General features: G+C 47.2%; 1 protein-coding gene and 1 long non-coding RNA gene across 5 annotated transcripts in view; one reads left to right on the top strand and one right to left on the bottom strand.

The window, feature by feature from the left end:
* Positions 1-3,670, bottom strand: part of CDK6 (cyclin dependent kinase 6) — a 261,757-nt gene extending 258,087 nt beyond the window's left edge. The window contains exons 1-2 of one of the 4 annotated variants that reach the window (XM_070787476.1): positions 3,521-3,670; positions 32-636 (exon numbers count right to left, since the gene is read on the bottom strand). In XM_070787476.1, coding sequence (XP_070643577.1) covers positions 32-264 — 233 coding nt within the window. In that variant the 5' untranslated portion in view covers positions 265-636; positions 3,521-3,670. Of the gene's footprint in view, positions 1-31; positions 637-748; positions 938-1,866; positions 2,210-3,520 lie in introns of those variants that run through there. The other 3 variants (XM_070787479.1, XM_070787478.1, XM_019959675.2) reach the window with 3 other exon arrangements.
* The window catches only part of LOC139182659 (uncharacterized), a 98,597-nt gene continuing 83,458 nt past the window's right edge, over positions 3,377-18,515 (top strand). The window contains exon 1 of the long non-coding RNA XR_011566164.1: positions 3,377-3,605. This is a non-coding gene — a long non-coding RNA (uncharacterized lncRNA). The remainder of the gene's footprint in view (positions 3,606-18,515) is intronic.

Raw genomic sequence — 18,515 nt, forward strand, 5'->3', positions numbered from 1 at the left:
CCGACGGCACGGGCGCCGATCCACCGCTCACCTGACCACGTTGGGGTGCTCGAAGGTCTCCAGGTGCCTCAGCACCGCCACCTCGCGGATGGTGGAGAGCGGCATGCCCTCCTCGCCAGTCTGCACTCGCACGCGCTTCAGCGCCACGAAACGGCCTCCGTTCTTCAGGTCCCGGGCCTTGAACACCTTCCCGTAGGCGCCCTCCCCGATCTCCGCCACGCACTCATACTGCTGGTCGGCACGGCTCAGGCCGTCCTTCTCCATGCCGCCCGGCGCGGTGCCGCTGGGGCGGGCGGGGGGCGCGCTCGGCTCGCTGGTGGCCGCCGCTCGCCTCCTCCCGGACTCCCCGGCTGGCTCCCTCGGGCCCCGGAGTTCGGTCTCGCTTTCTCTCTCACCCCCCGCCGACTACCGCGCCCGGGCGCTCGGACTCTCGCGGCCGCCGGGGCTGGATGGAGCGACCTCCCCGCGGGCGGGCGCAACCCTGGTGCCGCCGCTGCGAAACTCCGCCTGCTGAGTCGCCGAGGAGCGAGCCGATCCCTCCTCTTCCCTCCCCGAAGCGCAGTCCTCTGCAGACACCGAGGCGATTACATAGTCTCAGTCTCAGCCCGGGCGCGTCTCAGTCCACGGTCATTCCACCTAAAAGAGGAGACGGGAGGACAAGAAAAAAGTGTAATTAGACATCCCAGGCGCCTTCTCCGGGGTTCCTACAGGGACCCCTCCTCCTCCTTTACGCAGCCCCCATCGCTACCCTCTGCGAGCTCCTGCCCTCTCCCAGGCCGCTTAATCCTTCCTGGTTCCTCCGAGAAAAACGAAGTTACTTTTCTTTCCCTGCAGAGCTGGAGCCGTCTTCGCGCGGAGAGGTTGCAGGGGCCCCTCTGGGATGAGCGCAGGGCGCGGGACGCAGTGGAACGAGAGGGGGCGTGCCAAGCAGCCCAGAGTGTGCCGGGAGCGCGGGGGAGGGGAGGCGCCGGGCACGTCAATGTCACGGCTTAATATTTCCCTGTATCATTGTGTTGCGCTGCTACCCTCCCTGCCTACCGGGCCTGGACGTCAGGGGACAGGGGCTCCATGGGTGCCGTGGGGGCGTTCTGGGGTCTTGCGCAGCCTGGTGTGGAGAGACCTCGGGTCCGCCCGAGTGCGGCCGTAGAATGTGGGTGGGGGCTCCCAGGACCTTTGTAACCCGATGCTGGGAGTGTGCGAGAAGGGGTGGTCAGACATCTGCTCGGAAATTGCTTCCTTTCTTTCTACTTTCAGTTTTTCTACGAGGAGACATTTAAAAACGACACACAAATGGTCTTTTTAAGGTAGAAGAGTCTGGGTTGGAAACGGAATCCTTCCTCTGACTTGGGAAGACCTCCCTGGTGGAAACCCATCAGATCCGAGAGGGCGGGAGCTCCCGCTACTCGGGAGTGGGTGAGAGATGCCTCCCCCCGCGGTGTGGCGGCGGGGGCGGGAGGGCGGGCGGGTGAAGTCGCCTACCGAACCCTAAGAATGGGATAAAGAGGTGCTCGCCGCACTTCAGCTTGTCGTCTCCTTGGAGAACAACTTCAGAAGCAAGGCGGCATAATCGTGACTCGCCTTTAATTTTTCAACCGATTGCAACCTGAGCAAAACTCAGCCTCCCCTTAAAAAGGGTAAGGGTGGGGGGAGTAAAAGCTGAGCCTCCAGGGGAAAGCGAAAAGGGGTTGCGCCCCCGCGGCCAGGACTCGCGAACCTTTCCCCACTACCCGGGTTGTTCCCTAAGTAGGCAGCAGAGGTGGTTGCTCCACTCCCCTTTCAGCTTAAGGTCGGGTCCGAATAGCAGTCAGTGACCCCCGGAGCCCACCCCCAACACACACAACAAAACAGGGAAGGGGGGGGTCGCACCCTTCTTTCCCATTCAAACTGCAATCCAGGACCCAGGGGACCTCCGCTCCACCAACGCTGTGGCCTCCGCCGGACATTCACCGCTCCGACTGCGTGTCCGAAATTCCCGGAGCTCCTCGGAATTACCTGCCCCGCAACCTCTGGCTCTCTCGCCTTCCGCCAGGAATTAAAGATACAGACTGCGCGACCCCCGCGGTCTGCGGGCGGAGGGGACCGCGGAGAGCACCGGGCCCCTCACATTCTCTCCATTCAAAATTCTCCTTAAAAGGTGAAGGCTAGTCCTGGGGGCGGGGGTAGGGCGAGGAACGAGCCCCCCGAGCCGAGGAACCAGCGGTCGGAGCCAGGCCGAGGGCCACACAGGTAGCGGAGGAGCCGCGGCGAGCCGCGCCGCCCGCCCCCTCCCGCGGGCCCCCTCCCCGCCCCAGTCCTGCCCGCCGCCGGGCGGCGAAGGAAGCGGCGGGGACGTCCCACCCCCGCAGGGAGCTGCGCCCGCCGCCCCCGCTGGGCCCCGCACCGCCCGCCCCGGCTCTCCCCGCCTTGCTCCCCGGACTGTCGGCTCCGGCGGAGAGAAACGGGAGCAGCCGTGCCTCCCCCCTGTCCCCCGCCCCGTCCACTTTTTTTGTTGTTGTTGTTGCTTTCCCACGCTGGCTGAATGTGACTTGACCCCATTTCAAAAAAGTTTGACAGAGTGCTTCAACATTTCCGCATTCCTCCGCGACTACAAAGGCTGCAGCCGCCTCCTTCTGCTTTCTGTCTCTGCTCTCTGTCTTCACACTCAATGAAATCCTTCATGTGCCTCTCCCGAAGCCTGCCAAGCACCGCAAGGGTCGCCACCACCGCGGCGACCTGAGGCCGCCCCGGGGACCACGACTCCCGCGTGTACACACACGCAGATGCGCCCACGTGCACACTGACGGATGCGGGGTCGGGCCCGGAGGTGTTCACCCATGGGGCGTGCGTTTTAACGATATTTTAAATTAGGAAAGTAAACTAGGAAACTAAAGCAAGCGTCCATCCTTGCGGGGGGACTCCCAGCCTGGGCACTGGCCGCCGGCGTGCACTCCTCTCTTAAGTGCAGAACACGCCCGTGGGGGCTGCCAGCAAAAAGTCTGCGTTAACATTTATCTCGCGGTGGGGAAGGTGGAGCTCACACCCACACCTCGGCGAGATGGAGGGGGAGCTTTCGTGGGGAAATAAATACAAGGTACCGAAACACATTCTCTCCCGCGTGAGGTCCCCAAAAGCAGTGCATTTTAAACCCTGAATGTAAATTGCTCGGTGAGTTTCCCAGTGGAGCCTAAGTTCCGTTTGAAAGACTGGAGAAGAAGTGTTTGTGTGGGTGTTTGTGCGCAAGACTGTGTGCGAGCAGGCACAGGAGCTCGGCGTTGGGGGGAGTCCCTCGTGTGGGATGTTCCCCTCTAGTCAGATTAGGAGAAACTCCTGTAGCTCCCCCGAAACTGGCCCCTGTAACCACCCCTCCTGGATCGTAAGGGGTTAACCACAGCCGATTCCGAGAACCTACCGCCCCCCACCCGCCCCAGTCACCCCCACCCACCCTCCCCTCCGACCCGGGCCAAGCCCCCAAGTCTTCCCCAAGGACCACCCCCCCACCCCGCACCCTGCCGCCCACCCATCAGCGCGCACAGCGCCTCACCTGAGGGGCCCGGCCGCGGCGGGCCTCGCGAGGGGGCTGCGGGGACCGGTCGACCTTCGCACGTGTCCGCCGCGGCGCGGAGCAGGTAAACCGGCTCGAGGAAGGAGTTAGCGGCGCTCGCTCGGGCGAGGGGGTGGGCACTGCAGCGGAGGGCGGAGGGACGGCGGAGGGCGCCGCCCGCGCGGCGCGCTGGGGGCGGACGGAGGCCGCGGGGCTCCGGCCGGGGCTCGGGGCCCGAGCCGGGGAGGCGGCGGGGGCGGGGTGGGGGGCCCTGGAGGCCGACGGCCCGCGACCCTCCCGGCGGCCGGGTGGGGGGCTCGCCGCTCAGTGGCCAGCGAGTGTGCAAATTAAAGCCTTCCGGAGAGAGGGGAGGCGGCCGAGCCCCGGCTGTGCTCTGAGCCTCCGGCTCTCCGGCTCTCCGCTCCGAGTGGGGGGCGAGAAAGAGGGGGGAGCTAAATGAAAATTTCCGGCTTTCGCTGCAACTGGAGTGGGGCGACTAAAATAGGAGGCGTGAGAGGGAGAGTGGGATGTGTGGTCGGCAGTCGGCTGAGTTACCAAACCCAGGGTCGCCCAGAGTTGGGGTTTTTGACAGAGTGAGGCGGGCGGGGGGTTTCAGCAGTCACTGATGTAGACGGATGGGGAAAACACAAAACGACCAATAATAATCATGAGGGGCCGGTGGGGATGGTAAATACTAACACTTTCCAAGAAACTGAAAAATCAGACCAAAAAAATAACTTTATTAAAAAAAAATTGGCAGGACGCCTTGCAGAAAAGAAAATACTAATCTGTCCAAGCACTTTTCACTTTCAGCATGAGCTACATTTGTTTTGTTTTCCTTCGCTTCCTTTCGGCCTCACAAAGCCCTATCTTTTCCTTCTGGACAGAGGATATGATTTGGAAATTGTCTGGCACTCTTGTGGTTAACGATCTACTTGAAGGGGCTGGCCGGTTCACAGTTATTAAGTGATTAGTAACTGCTGAGGGTTCACTAAGGTATTTCTGTGGAGGTAAAAAGCCTAAAATTGACTTTAAATAACAGAACAGCAAGATAATAGACACACGCACACACACACAAAGAAGGGAGAGCACGATTCGATGGGTGCTTCCTTTAAATGCATTACTGGACTTCTGAAATTTGAAACTTTGTAAGAATGTATACTTTACCTGCTGAGAAAACCTCAATATTTCAGGTGAAAATTAGATTTTGGAGAAAAAGAAAAGTCTTCTAGACTTCTATAATGAAGTAAAACAAAACTTAAAATGACTATTTTTTTGAAAGAATTCAATATTATCCAAAATCTCTATCTGTAAAATACTTGAAACCCTTTGAAATATCTTAATGCAAACCCTAAAAAAAGTTACTTATTTCAGGACTCTGTGTAAAAATTAAAACCCAGAAAAATTCTGTTTGAATGAAAAATACTACCTCTATAAATCTTTTGACATTTTGAATTAAACTATTTTGCTAATTTCACAGTAGATCAAAATTTGGCTTTATAAAATTGATTCTATAGTATAATGTGAAGTAACAGGTTAGGTAAATAAAAATTGTTGCATTTACATTAGCAAATATTTTGCAAGGCATTATAATACTTCTTAAAAAATAAAAAGTGTGTTTTATGCTTAAGATAATTCATAAAATACATTTTTTGTGTTTAGAAGCATATCTTCTAAAATGAAATCCAATTTCTGAACAAAATTTATATTTGTAAAGATAGCTATAATCTCATATACCTTACAAACTTAAGAAAACAAAGTGTTGGAATTTGTATTTCTATAAAATATTGGATCATTACAAATCACTAATTAGACTTTAAACCAGAGACACAAATGGGAATCCTCCATTTTGATAATTGCTCACACTATCAATGCTTTTTTTTAAAAAAAGATTTATTTGTTGGTAATTAACACATTTATGTAACTCAGAAATAATTGTCAATAGTCATAGGAACCAGCAAATGATTATAAGAATTTGAGTAAATAATTTGTTTAAAAATAGTAAGCTGTAAATATCTTTTAAATTAACAGAAAAATATCTTTTCTACACTGGGTTGCATTTTTCATTCCTGAATTGGATAACAACCATAAATGAATTAGAAACTCCATGATTTAGCTTACTAGATCACTTGGGCAATGTCAAAAACAATGAAACTTTATTTAATTACATACACTGAGTGTTAGCTCTCTTTATGTCATCTGCTTTCTCTGATACTGTTAATTTGTCTTGTTCACTCTCCTTGGTTATGGTTCATTCAAACTCCAGGTTGGTTAAAGCTTCAGATCAGGAAGTTTTACAATGGATTGTATAAAATTAGTATATACCAGATTGTTTTTGTTTATGGATACCTTCCTTTGTGGGTAACAGGTTATCATACCAAAATTTGTGCCAAGTTTACAAACTGTGAACAAAATTCCGACTCCTTTGTTTAGGAGTCCTCCATGAATGAGTACATCATTCCAAAATAATTATTTGTACCAGTATTTTCACACTACATCTCAGATATTCTAAAGTTGCAAATCACCTTAGTTTTTAAAAAATTGGAATTCATGGATTTCCAAATACACTGTTGTAGCTTACCCTAAAAGTTTTCTGAGTGTCACATAAGAGATACATTCCCTGTGTGAACATTTTATACCAAATATCTGTAAGTTTTTGTTTTTCCTAAAATAAAAATGAAAATTTTAATTCTGGTCTATACTTTTATAACACTGTTTAAGAAATCAGAAATGTGTTTAAAATTAGTAATTGTATAATGTACATCTAATTCTAAATGATCTCTGATTTATATTAGCCATTTGAGTTTATAAAGTACATTTTCCAGAAACTCAGAAATGAAGTTTTGTTAGAATCTACTATACAATAAGTTTAATTAGAGGTCATGTAAATTTATACTTTTTGTCTACAAAGTTCTGTTTATCATCTTGATAAAAAACTTCTCTGGTTTAATAACTTTGAAATTAGTTACCCTCAATTTTAATTTGAGTTATATGTGTATATGAACATTACCTTTATTAAGTAATTACCACAAAAAACTGTTATTTCAACAGAAAAGGCATAATATAATTCAGTGCATTTGAATGCATTTTCTCCCCTCCCTCAGGCATTTCTAAACTGGGTTTTTTTTGGAGGATTGGCCTTTAAAATATAATATTGAAAATCTGCTAAATATCTTGGAAAAAGTCAACTGTACCACCAAATTTTTCAATTGTAAATTTTTGGACTTTAAGTTCAACCTTCTAAATAAATTGCTTCCCGTCAATTTGGAAATGATCTGGATTTTTCTCTTCCTGCTGTTGCATGTGCTCTAGTACACTGCATTTGAGCAGTGGAACTTGAAATGGTTTTGATACTGCCATGAGGGGAAAAAAAATAAATTAGTAGCTTATAAAATTAAAGGAGAAAAGCCAAATAATATTATCTATTGAAAACATTCCATTTTCATGGGATGAAATTACAATTATCCCCATGCAACATGTCAGCACTATGTTCATATCTGTATAATTATCATCATCTTTTCAGTTTTTTCCCTTTTGATAGATACTCCTATCTTCTGTTCCCTTTGTGTGTGAGTGTGAATACCTTTATGTTCCTGGCATATTGTTGTGACTCGTTTGAAACATGTTCTTAAGATTCTTTCATCAACTACATTAGAATTCTGAGCTATCAGAAAAATAACTGTGGAAATACACTTAAAAAGATGGTGACAGTCACACTGAAATACCTCCATTTACTTTTCCGTTTAGAGTGTCCCATCCTATTCAGTGACTTCCTACATTTCTTTTCCAAGAGAATACTTGTATTCTGCACACGTGGCCTAACAGTTGCGTCGTCATAGCTGCCTGTGGTTGAGCTAAAAGGTGTATACGTGTTTCAGATAGATTGTTCAGATGAAGCAGTGTAGGTCCAACACGATGGAGGTGAACAATGATAAAGCGGGATCCAGGAGATGGGAAGAAAGAGAGAGAAGGTCACCCGGGAGAACCTCCTGTGAATGGCTTGGTAGTAGGGATATGTGAAGAAGGCATATGCTAAGGTCCCGGGACCAAGAGATGTTCCTCAGTGCTCTAAGTATAGCATGTCCAGACAACGGATTCTTTCTGAATGAACGGCATTCTGTGTCTCTCCTATTATGTAGTGAATGAGACCGCATAGTGTATGGGTCCATATTCATGTAACTCTCTTATGTTGTCTCATGATGGATTTCCCCTGAAAATAATACAGAATGGAATTCTTGGCAGAATTCTCTGAATGTCTAGAAGAAAGTATGTAATAGCATAGCTCTGTGGGTCAAACATTTTACCATGAATTGAAGACAGGATCCAATTTTTAATGCCCACTTTAATTTTGTTCAAGGTTTCTCAAAGTTTTGTATTCCTGATACCCAGCGCAGTATCTGGCAAGTATTTTGGGTCCAATAAATGTTTGTCAATGGGAAAGTTGACTTCGTATCCTTTATTTCTTCTTCTTTGGGGACAATCTATTGATTTCCTTCAGAGCGATGTATCAGGATAATTTTTTAAATATAATCCAACCAAACTTTAAGGATCAGTTTGCTGACTTCAGGACCCTAGAAAGGAGTCTCTTCTGTCTTCTGCTCCATTTCCTTTTAGCCCTCTTCACTAAATTCTACAGTCCTTTTAAGGCCCAGCTCTTCCTTAAAACCTGGGCGAGTCCCTCAGCCGAACCTCTTTGCTCTAACTCCTAGAGCCCATCTGCTTCTTGCCTTCCTCAAAGCTCGGTGCTCTGCTCTGCTCCACCCCGAGCTCCCCGCGAGCATCCACTGTGCCTAGCTCCCTTCTACAATGTCCCAGCCCCTGGCAGTGCCGTCTGGCCATAGTAGGTGGTCAATGAACACAGCAATGGCGCTTGTCTCTCTGAGGCAAACAGGCACAAAGCAGCCTGGGATCGTGAGACATAATTAGGATAACATCTCAAAGTGGAGGGTGGTGTTCCACTTTTCTTAAACAGGAAAGAACAAGGGCATCCTGCTACTTTGTGTGGATTTCTTAGTGTTTTCTCTTGTGTTGCAGAGATTAGTCATTTACAACATTTCTGTCTGAAAGAAAATGCGTTCACATACATTTCTGAATTTGTCTGAAAGACGAATTCTAAAATCTTACCAGAAGGAAACTGCATTTAGGTAATTGTCTGTATTCTCTAACCCTAAAAATCCCGATTAAATTATTTTTCTCTGAAAAGAACAAATACTAAAACTCCGAGGTAAGTTAGATACTGTAGAGTCCAGAACCTGTAAAGATTATTCATTTTATTTGCCAATATCCTTAACGTCTATATACCCTAAAGGGCAGAACCCTTGATTTCTGAGTCGGGAGTTTGTGTTTTATTCCTCTCTCAGCAATGTTCACTGTACCCTCAGGGAACAGATATTTAACCTTTCTGACCTTCAGTGTCTGTGCCTATTAAATGGGTTTGCTAATTATTCAGGAAGATGTTACAAAAATAGTTTGGAGAGAAGCAGTAAAGAGTTTTACCTTCGCTGGAGAAGATATGGGAGTATCATGGAGGCTGCTGGTCCACGTGAAATTTAAGATGAAGTTGCCTACAAACTACCTGTGTGACTTTGGGCAACTCAGCGAAGGCCCTGGGTCTTAAGGTCCTTGTCCGTAGAAGATGATGAGACTGGACAGTTTCTATGGCGGCTGCACCTTGAAAGTGCTATGGTCCAGTCTAGCATGCCAAGCCTGGCACCATCATGATACATCCATTTTTTATAAATGCCCTAAATTAGAGTAGTGACAGAAGATGGGACTCTGACATCAGCACCCAGAGAGGGGTCTGGACTTCAAATGTGAATTACTGGGATCTCTGTAACTTAACTCTCTGGATTTTCAAGACTGAATAGAAATGAGGACTTCAGAAAAACATTAGGAGAATTCACTAGCATTTTCCTTAGAAATGGGGAGGGAGGAGCCAGGTTTTAACTTTTTTGGCTGAAAGTAAATATGATGAGTGAATGAATCAACCCTCATTAATAAAATTTGATCAGTAAATTATAATAGTACATATAGAACTAGGATACTTAAGATTAGAAATCATGGATGAAAACAGAAATTCTTCAACGGTATCATGAAAAAAATAAGCTATCATGAATCCTAACTTTGGAAGATGTGACATATCTGTAAACTATTGTAAACATCTGGGGCTGCTGGCCCCCTGTGAGGCAGTGCAAAGTGGGGGGCCCGAGGGTTAAAAGCAGTACGCAGCGAATCTGAGGGGCTCCAGTGGAAACCAGCAATTCTGAGAGCTGTTTATCCAAAGCCATTATGATAACGTGCAGAGAAAAGCAGACTCTGTGCTTTTGTTTTCTACCACATCAGCCCTTGTGCGTGGTTGTAAGGTCCTCCCTAGAGGCACAGGGTAAAAAACGTTTAGGCAGTTGGACCCAGAGAGTCCTGGGTTAGAAGCCTGGCTCCACCACGTGACCCTGGACTAGGTTCTTAAACTTTCAGATCTCTGGTTTCCCTCACTCATAAAGTAGGGATGCTATCTTCCGCCACATTAGGTTGGTGTGAGAACTAAATAAATGCATTTAGCAGACCCTTAACCAGTATTAGGACTGGTTAGTATCTCTTTCATGAAAGCACGTTTCCTAGTCTTTCTGTTTTTATGGACAGCTAACCCTCTGACTGGCAGGTCATTCTTTTTAACTGGGTTGAAACATCCACCTGTTGCAGAAGGAGCAGCCTGAAACAGAGCACCTAAAAGGATAGTGGACTGTAACGAAGCCACGGCTGCCTCTGGGCATGTGGGCTATCTCCTCGGAGGCCGCTCGTCTTGTCCAGATCCTGTCCCAGGGCTGCTCCATCTCCTCTGTCTGCTCCTCCCTGTCCTCTGCACTCTCTTCCCTACAAGCGGCTCTGTTCTTCCTTTCTCCACTGCTTTGGTGTGGGGGCACCTCGTTCTGCCCCTTTGATCTGTACCCCAGATTTGCTGACACTTGTCTCCAGAGCCCTGTGCGTGGCTGCCCCCACAAGAGCGCCTCTGTTGATCACGCCTCCGCAGCCGCTGGCTCCTACTTCTCTTGTTTGCAGTGCAGACTGTAGTTATCCTGTCATCCTCTCCACCTCCTCACTCCACTCAGACCTGATCTTCTTGGCTTAGCAGAAGTTGCCTTAGATGACACTGCGTTTCCCACCCCATATGCTCTCTTTAGAAACTCTTGAGTAGTTACTCTGTAGTTTCTTTCTTTTTTTCTTTCTTTAATTAATTAATTTTTATTTTTGACTGTGCTGTCTTTGTTGCTGCACAGGCTTTCTCTAGTTGCCACGAGCCGGGGCTGCTGTCCATTGCCGTGCTCGGGCTCATTGCAGCGGCTTCTCCTGTTGCGGAGCACAGGCTCTGGAGCACACGGGCTTTAGTGGTTGCGGTGCAGGGGCTTAGTTCCTCCATGATCTGTGAGATCTTCCCGGACCAAGGATCAAATTTGTGTCCCCTCCATTGGCAGGCAGATTCTTATCCACTGTGTCACCAGGGAAGTCCTCCCCTGCCCTTTTCAGTTTTTATTTTATGTTTTGAACTTCCCAGGGATATCTCCTCAGCTTTCTGTCCTTTGATACTCCAGGGCTTCCTTGTGAGCCATTTTCCTCATAGCTTTCACCTCCTTACCATCAGACAGATGCACCCCCAGTTCCTGGAGTTCTGTTCTGCCTCCTACTGAGGTCCCCCGGGATGATAAGACTCCTTCAGTGTGGGATCTGCAGCTTTTATTGCTTTATCTCTAAATCCTGGCCCAGAGTAGGGAGCCACAGGTGCTGGCTAGACGAAAGCTACGGGACCGCAGGAAACACAGGGGCCGGCAAATGGTCCTCCATCCGAGCACCGACTGCCCTGTGGACCACCAGGCTCTCCTGTTTCCTCCCCACTCTGGCTTCCGCACTGTCTTCTTTAGGAGTGATCTCTGAAGCAGGGTAGGTAAAGGTCTCCTCCTCTGGGTTGCACCATCCCCACCTCCCCTGACACAGGAAAACACAGAATGGTTGATACAAAGCTCGTGGAGCTGCATTGATCCTACCTGTGGGTTCATGGTGGTCAGAAAGAGCCATGAGATCCAGGCAGGGCCGCTTAAGCTTGATTTCCAGGCAAAACACAAAACTGATTTAAGATTTTTTTGAGCCGAGAATGTGGCTCTTGGAGCAGTAATAGCATAAAAGTTGTGTACTTGGTACTAGCAGGGTCAAGAGGCTGAAATCAGGGAGGCCAAGCTCCTGCCAGTGGTGAAAAGACCAAGATGATAAGAATGGATATATATAGAGACAGAGAATGGCTATAAGAGAGAATTCAGGGGAAATATCTAACAGGATTTGTTTAATAACAAGATAAGCAGAATTATAGGAAGAGTTAACATGTATATAGCCTGCCAAGACGGAGAAGGCAATGGCACCCCACTCCAGTACTCTTGCCTGGAAAATCCCATGGACGGAGGAGCCTGGTAGGCTGCAGTCCATGGGGTCACTAAAAGTCGGACACGACTGAGCGACTTCACTTTCACTTTTCACTTTCCTGCATTGGAGAAGGAAATGGCAACCCACTCCAGGGTTCTTGCCTGGAGAATCCCAGGGACGGGGGAGCCTGGTGAGCTGCCGTCTATGGGGTCACGCAGAGTTGGACACGACTGAAGCGACTTAGCAGCAGCAGCCTGCCAAGATAGCTCAGGCACTGTATATAAACTAACCCATTTAAACCTCCTCATTATCTCCACTTTGCAGACAACGAAATGGAGGCACAGGACCAAACTTCTAACCAGGCTTTGGGTCCAAGGTATCAAAATAATTAATAATAATAATAGTGATAATAATATAGTCCATAATAGATAAAAAGAAAGATGGCAAAAGGAGATGGCCTGAAGTTTTTTTTTTTATATTTTTTTGATGTGGACTATTTCTTTTTTGTTCAAGGGATGCTTTTATTATTTATTTAAAAATGAATTTATTTATTTCAATTGGAGGCTAATTACTTTACAATATTGTGGTGTTTTTTGCCATACGTCGACATGAATCAGCCATTGGTGTACGTGTGTCCCCCATCCTGAACCCCCCTCCCATCTCTCTTTCCACCCCATTCCTCTGGGTTGTCCCAGAGCACCGGCTTTGAGTGTCCTGCTTCATGCATTGAACTTGCCCTGGTCATCTATTTACATATGGTAATATACATGTTTCAATGCTGTTCTCTTATATCGTCCCACCCTTGCCTTTTCCCACATAGTACAAAAGTCTGTTCTTTACATCTGTGTCTCTTTTGCCGTCTTGCATATAGGGTTGTCATTACCATCTTTCTAAATTCCGTACATACACGTTAATATATTGTATCGGTGTTTCTCTTTCTGACTTACTTCATTCTGTATAATAGGCTCCAGTTTCATCGACCTCATTTGAGCTGACTCAAATGCATTCTTTTTTATAGCTGAATAATATTCCATTGTGTATACGTACCACAACTTCCTTATCCACTCATCTGTCGATGGACATCTGAGTTGCTTCTGTGTCCCAGCTATTGTAAACAATGCTGCAATGAACATTGGGGTACACGTGTCTCTTTCAGTTCTGGTTTCCTCAGTGTGTATGCCCAGCAGTGGGATTGCTGGGTTGAATGGCAGTTCTATTTCCAGTTTTTTCTTTTTTAAGATTTGTTTTGACGTGGACTATTTTTAAAGTCTTTATCGAATTTGTTACAATACTGCTTCTGTTTTATGTTTTGGGTTTTTTGGCCATGAGGCATGTGGAATCTTGACTCTCTGACCAGGGACTGAACCTGAACCCCCTGCACTGGAAGGGGAAGTCTTAGCCATTGGATCACCAGGGAAGTCCCCTTGGTGAAGGTTTAGGATTTCCACTTTGGAATTTGAGATGACAGCCAAATGAAAATATCCAGTGGCCACATGGAGTATAGAGACCTTCCCCTTTGCCTGTGTGTGTGCTCAGTTGTGTGTGACTCTGCTACCCCGTGGACTGTAGCCCACCAGGCTCCTCTGTCCATGGGATTCTTCAGGCAAGAATACTGGAGTGGGTTGCCATGCCCTCCTTCAAGGGAACTTCCCATCCCAGGGATCAAACTCAGGTCTCTTACATCTCCTGCAATAGCAGGCGGATTCTTTACCATTCGGGCCACCTGGGAAGCCCCTTTTGGCTAGTTCCGCCTTTAAATACACCCAGATCCACCATTCTGCAGTTTTCCACTGCTGGTTTCAAATGATTCTGCTATTTTTCCCCCTTTGCCATCTGCAGGGCCACTTGCATGAGTTACATAGAAGAGCCCCGTGCTGGGTAGAATCCTCTGCTGTGGCCGCTATAGTAATTTTTGAGCAAGGTGTCTATATATCCACTTGGACTGAGCCTGCGAATTTTGTAGAGGGCCTGCCTTTCTGCTGAGCATCTGGGATGGATGTTCCAGGTGTGGGCATTCCCGCCACTGTTCAGGCTTCCTTCACCTTCACGGGGTGTGTGCTCCTCTCACTGCTTCTGTAAAACTGTTCTTTCCCACATCATCACTGACGCAATCAGTGCTAGCTTTTTCTTAGTTGTTAGGCTCAGCACTTATCACATGCTCATTTTCATCTTTTCCAAAAATTCTCTCCTGTCTTAGCTGTCACAAGCCATGACTTCTGCCGCTTCTTGATTTGATGTTCTTTTCTTTGTACGATGTAAGAGTTGGACCATAAAGAAGGCTGAGCACTGAAGAAATAATGCTTTTGAACTGTGGTGCTGGAGAAGACTCTTGAGAGTCCCTCGGACTGCAAGAAGATAAAACTAGTCAATCCTAAAGGAAATCAACCCTAAATATTCACTGGAAGAACTGATGCTGAAGCTGAAGCTCCAATACCTTGGTCACCTGATGCAAAGAGGTGACTCACTGGAAAAGACCCTGATGCTGGGAAAGATTGAAGGCTAAGGAGAAGAGGGCAGTAGAGGATGAGATGGTTAGATAGCATCACAGACTCAACGGACATGAATTTGAGCAAATTCTGGGAGACAGTGAAGGACAGGGCAGCCTGGCATGCTGCAGTTCATGGGGTTGCAGTCAGACATGACTTAGTGACTGAACAGCAACAATGCTTTGCACCACCAGCTCTTCCTCTGGGTCCTGCCCCACATCTGGAGGTATCTTCTAAGACTCAACAGTCATGGGTTGAACTGTTCCTCTGCAAGTTCACTGACTCCCATTTAACCTATCAGAACATCCCCTGTGGTATGCATATAAAAATGGATTCCCATCATCCTTTTCTTGATAGTTGTCACTGCCTGGACCCTAGCCACAAACCCAACCTGATTCACTCTCTTTTTCTATACCTGTTCTTAGTATTTCTGTCTGGTTGACTTCATAACTCTTCAAATTTATGATCTCTTCTTACTCTGTTGGTCTTCACTTTTGCTGTCTCTACTCAACCACTAGTCCATCGTAGGGTGTCCTCCAATTCCAAGTATTTTAGGCCACCCTGGGAAATTCTTGGCTTAATCCAGCCCTGTTCCCTGGCCTTTCATCCTGACCAGGGGCTGGAAGGTGATGCTCCTGCTGAGTCTGTCTTAGCTCTGTTAATGTCCTCTCCCTTCCCTCTGCACATTTAACTCTGAAGCTGAACAAGCCTGACACTGAACTCTGCACCGCAGAGCCACCACAGCCAACCTGCTCTGGCCCGTGAGTATGTTTACCAAATAACCAGCTTTCAAGAGAGCCCACCCACCTAGGCAGTGCTACTGCATGTCCCTAGTCCATTCTTGATCTTGGTTTCCCAAAGATTATCTCCTATATTCTGTCTTCTCAAATCTCCAGCACTTTCTTCCTAGTCTCGTTTCATGATGCCCTACTTTTGATTTCACTGAGAAAATAGAAGAAATGAAGGGAGAAATTCCATCCACTTGCATGCTTACCCTTCTTGAACTGCTTTCTTTGCTGTCTCCAGCACCCCACTCTCTTGCTTTTCTTCTTCTCTCATGGCCACATCTATTCACTTGTTGGTCATTTTTCTTCTTCCAAGCCTCTAGGTTGGTGTATAGCCTTCAGTTTGGGCTGCCATAACAAAAATACCATAAATTGGGTGGTGTAAGCAACAAACATTTATTTCTCATAGTTCTAGAGGCTGGGAGGCACAAGAATAGGGTACCACCATGACGACCCTCTTCCTGGCTTATGGACAGTCATCTCCTCACAAGGCAGAGAGCAGAGACTCTTCTTATAAGGGCACCAATTTCTTCATGAGGGCTCCATTCTTCTGATCTAATTACTTCCCAGCAACCCCCATCTCCACACACCCCACATTGGGGATTAGGCTTACAATGTATCAATTTGGGGAGGACACAAACATGGAGACCGTATGATGTGTTTTAAGGGTTAATCCTTATAGCTCCTTTCCCCACTCTTCAATCTCACTCTCTGAGTAACTTCATCTAGTGCCATGACTTTAAATAAATATCATTTCATACTGATCCTCCAAGATTTATACCTTCACCTGGATACTCCTTTTGAATTCCAGATATATATCCAACTGCCTACATGATATTTGATGCATGTGTGAGTGTATGCTAGGTCGCTGCAGTCATGTCCGACTCTGACCCCATGGACTGTAGCCCACCAGTCTCCTCTGTCCATGGGATTCTCCAGGCAAGAATACTGGAGTGGGTTGCCGTGACTTCCTCCAGAGGATCTTCCTGACCCAGGGATCAAACCCACATCTCTTATGGCTCCTGAGTTGGCGGGGAGCACAAATGTCCAATAGGCATCTCAAATTTAACCCATCCAAAACTGAACTCTTCATTTTCCTCCCCAAACTTCTCCCACAGTTGTTTCCACCTTAGTAAATAAAATCTGTATTTGTCTGGTAGCTTAGTCCAAAATGTAGCAACTCAGCCTGACTCTGCTCCCTTTTTCAAGCCTTGTAGTCACTCCATTGGTAAAATCCTGCCAGCCATACAGTCGCACTCCACACCACTAGAGCAGTCATCCTCATCCATCACCGGGTCTCTTGCAATAGCCTCCTAACTGGTCTTCCTGCTTCTGTCCTTGCCCCTTCGCCTTCTCCACACAGCAGTCAACGTGATGCTTGCTAAAACCGAAGTGAGATCGTATCATTCCTGTTCAGTGTCAAAGACTCTCCAGGGTCGTCCCGTTTCTCTCAGATTTCCTTTCCAGGGTTTCCAAGCCTTCCAGTCATGCCCTACTCCCTCTCTGTGCTGGTTCTTCTTGCTGCTCCCCCTCCTGCTTCTTCTGCACAGCTGCATTGGCCTCCTTGCTGTTCCTCACGTCCACCAAGCACGTTCATGCCCCTGAGCCTTTCCACTGGCTGTGCCCTCTGGCTGAAATGCTCTTCACCTACGCATCGGCATGGCTGTCTGCCTCATCGCCCTCAGGTCTCATTCAGAAGTCAGTAGAGGGATCTTCTTTGACAACTCTGCCTGAGTTGCACTCACTCCAGTTTCTCTATCCATCTTATTTCACCTTATCATTCTTTTTTGGCATTACTGTCATCTGACACATTATATTAATGTTTCTTTGTTTAGTATCAGTCTCCACTCTACCTCCCAGAATGTAACCTACAGAAGAGCTTTACTTTGTATACTCTTGTATTAACTAAAATAGTCTCTCAGAGTGGTTACTGAATAAATATTTGTTGAATGAAAAAATGAACTCTCTTCCTATTACCCAGGCTTACAACTAGTCAGTCCTGGGCTGGGTTCATTAACTTTACTCATTAAGAGTAACTATCTATAATACATACCTTAGACACACTTCAGTTGTGTCTGACTCTTTGTAACCCCAATGGACTGTAACCCGCCAGGTTCCTCTGTCCATGGGATTCTCTAGGCAAGAACACTGGAGTGGGTTGCCATGCCCTCCTCCAGGGGATCTTCCCAACCCAGGGATGGAACCTGTGACTCCTGTGTCTCCTGCACTGGCAGGCAGATCCTTTAGCAATAGCGCCACCTGGGAAACCCACATACATTAGTGCAGTCTTCCTAAATTTAGGTTATTTCACGACCAACCAACATTCTGTTAGGGGGCTTCAGCTGGGATTGTTCACAAAGGTGCCAATTAAGGGTAATTTGATTCATGCACCATAGGTTAAATTATATCTAAAATCACTAAGACTATAAAATCAGGATATTCAATTGTAATTATCTCTTACACTGAAATGTGTGTGTAACAAGTGTTTGTTTTGTTTAAAATATTTGTCTCTCCTCACATAAAGAGAGGGGAGCAGTTTGAAAACCAGAAATGCCCCGATTCAGATTCACATCCCAATCCACCACACTTCCTTTCTGCCGTCTTATTACAGCAGGTTCTTGCAAGTCCAATGAGCAGCAGTCATGGTGCTTCAGAGTAGAGGCACTGAAGGCCAGCTATGTTGGTTCAAATCCAAGCTCTGCCACTTGTCAGCTTTGTCTCCTTGGATAAGTTACTTAACTTCTCTGAGTTTCTTTATCCGGGTTAAGGCTCTCTGCCTCTAGGGTTGTCCTGAGGATCTAATGAGATAATTCATGTAAAGCACTTACAGGATTGGCACAAAGAAAGTGCAAGTAGCTACGATTTTTGCTAATATTCCTCCTGATAAAACAGCTGTCGCTTCTTAAGTGTTTTACTGTCCTTGCTCCTGGGACCTGGCCCGGGACTGACTCCACAGTACTGTGTGTCCAACGGGTACGGCCACCACGCCCTTGGAGCCCTTGCTACTTGTGCTCCACAAAAGCTCGGTCTTTTCCCTCCCCTCCTCTCTCCTCCCGTCCTTCCTTCCTTCCTTCCGCCCGCCCTCCCTTTGTCCCTTCCTTCCTCGTCCCCTCACTCCCCAGCCCTCCTTTCCTCTTTCTCCTAAGCTCCGCCTTTCCTCACTCTCTCCTCTACTTCTCGCTCACATACCGCAGGATCTGTTTTGCATTAGTCTCTCTTTCCTCTCCTCCATTCTTCTGCTGTTTCTCTCTGCTCTCATTCACAGAGGAAGAGCTCTAGAGGGAAAGGACCTGTTATGTCACCAGGAAGAGTCCCCAG

Source organism: Bos indicus, chromosome 4 (genome assembly GCF_029378745.1).
Source record: "Bos indicus isolate NIAB-ARS_2022 breed Sahiwal x Tharparkar chromosome 4, NIAB-ARS_B.indTharparkar_mat_pri_1.0, whole genome shotgun sequence".
NCBI classification, from domain to species: Eukaryota; Metazoa; Chordata; class Mammalia; order Artiodactyla; family Bovidae; genus Bos; species Bos indicus.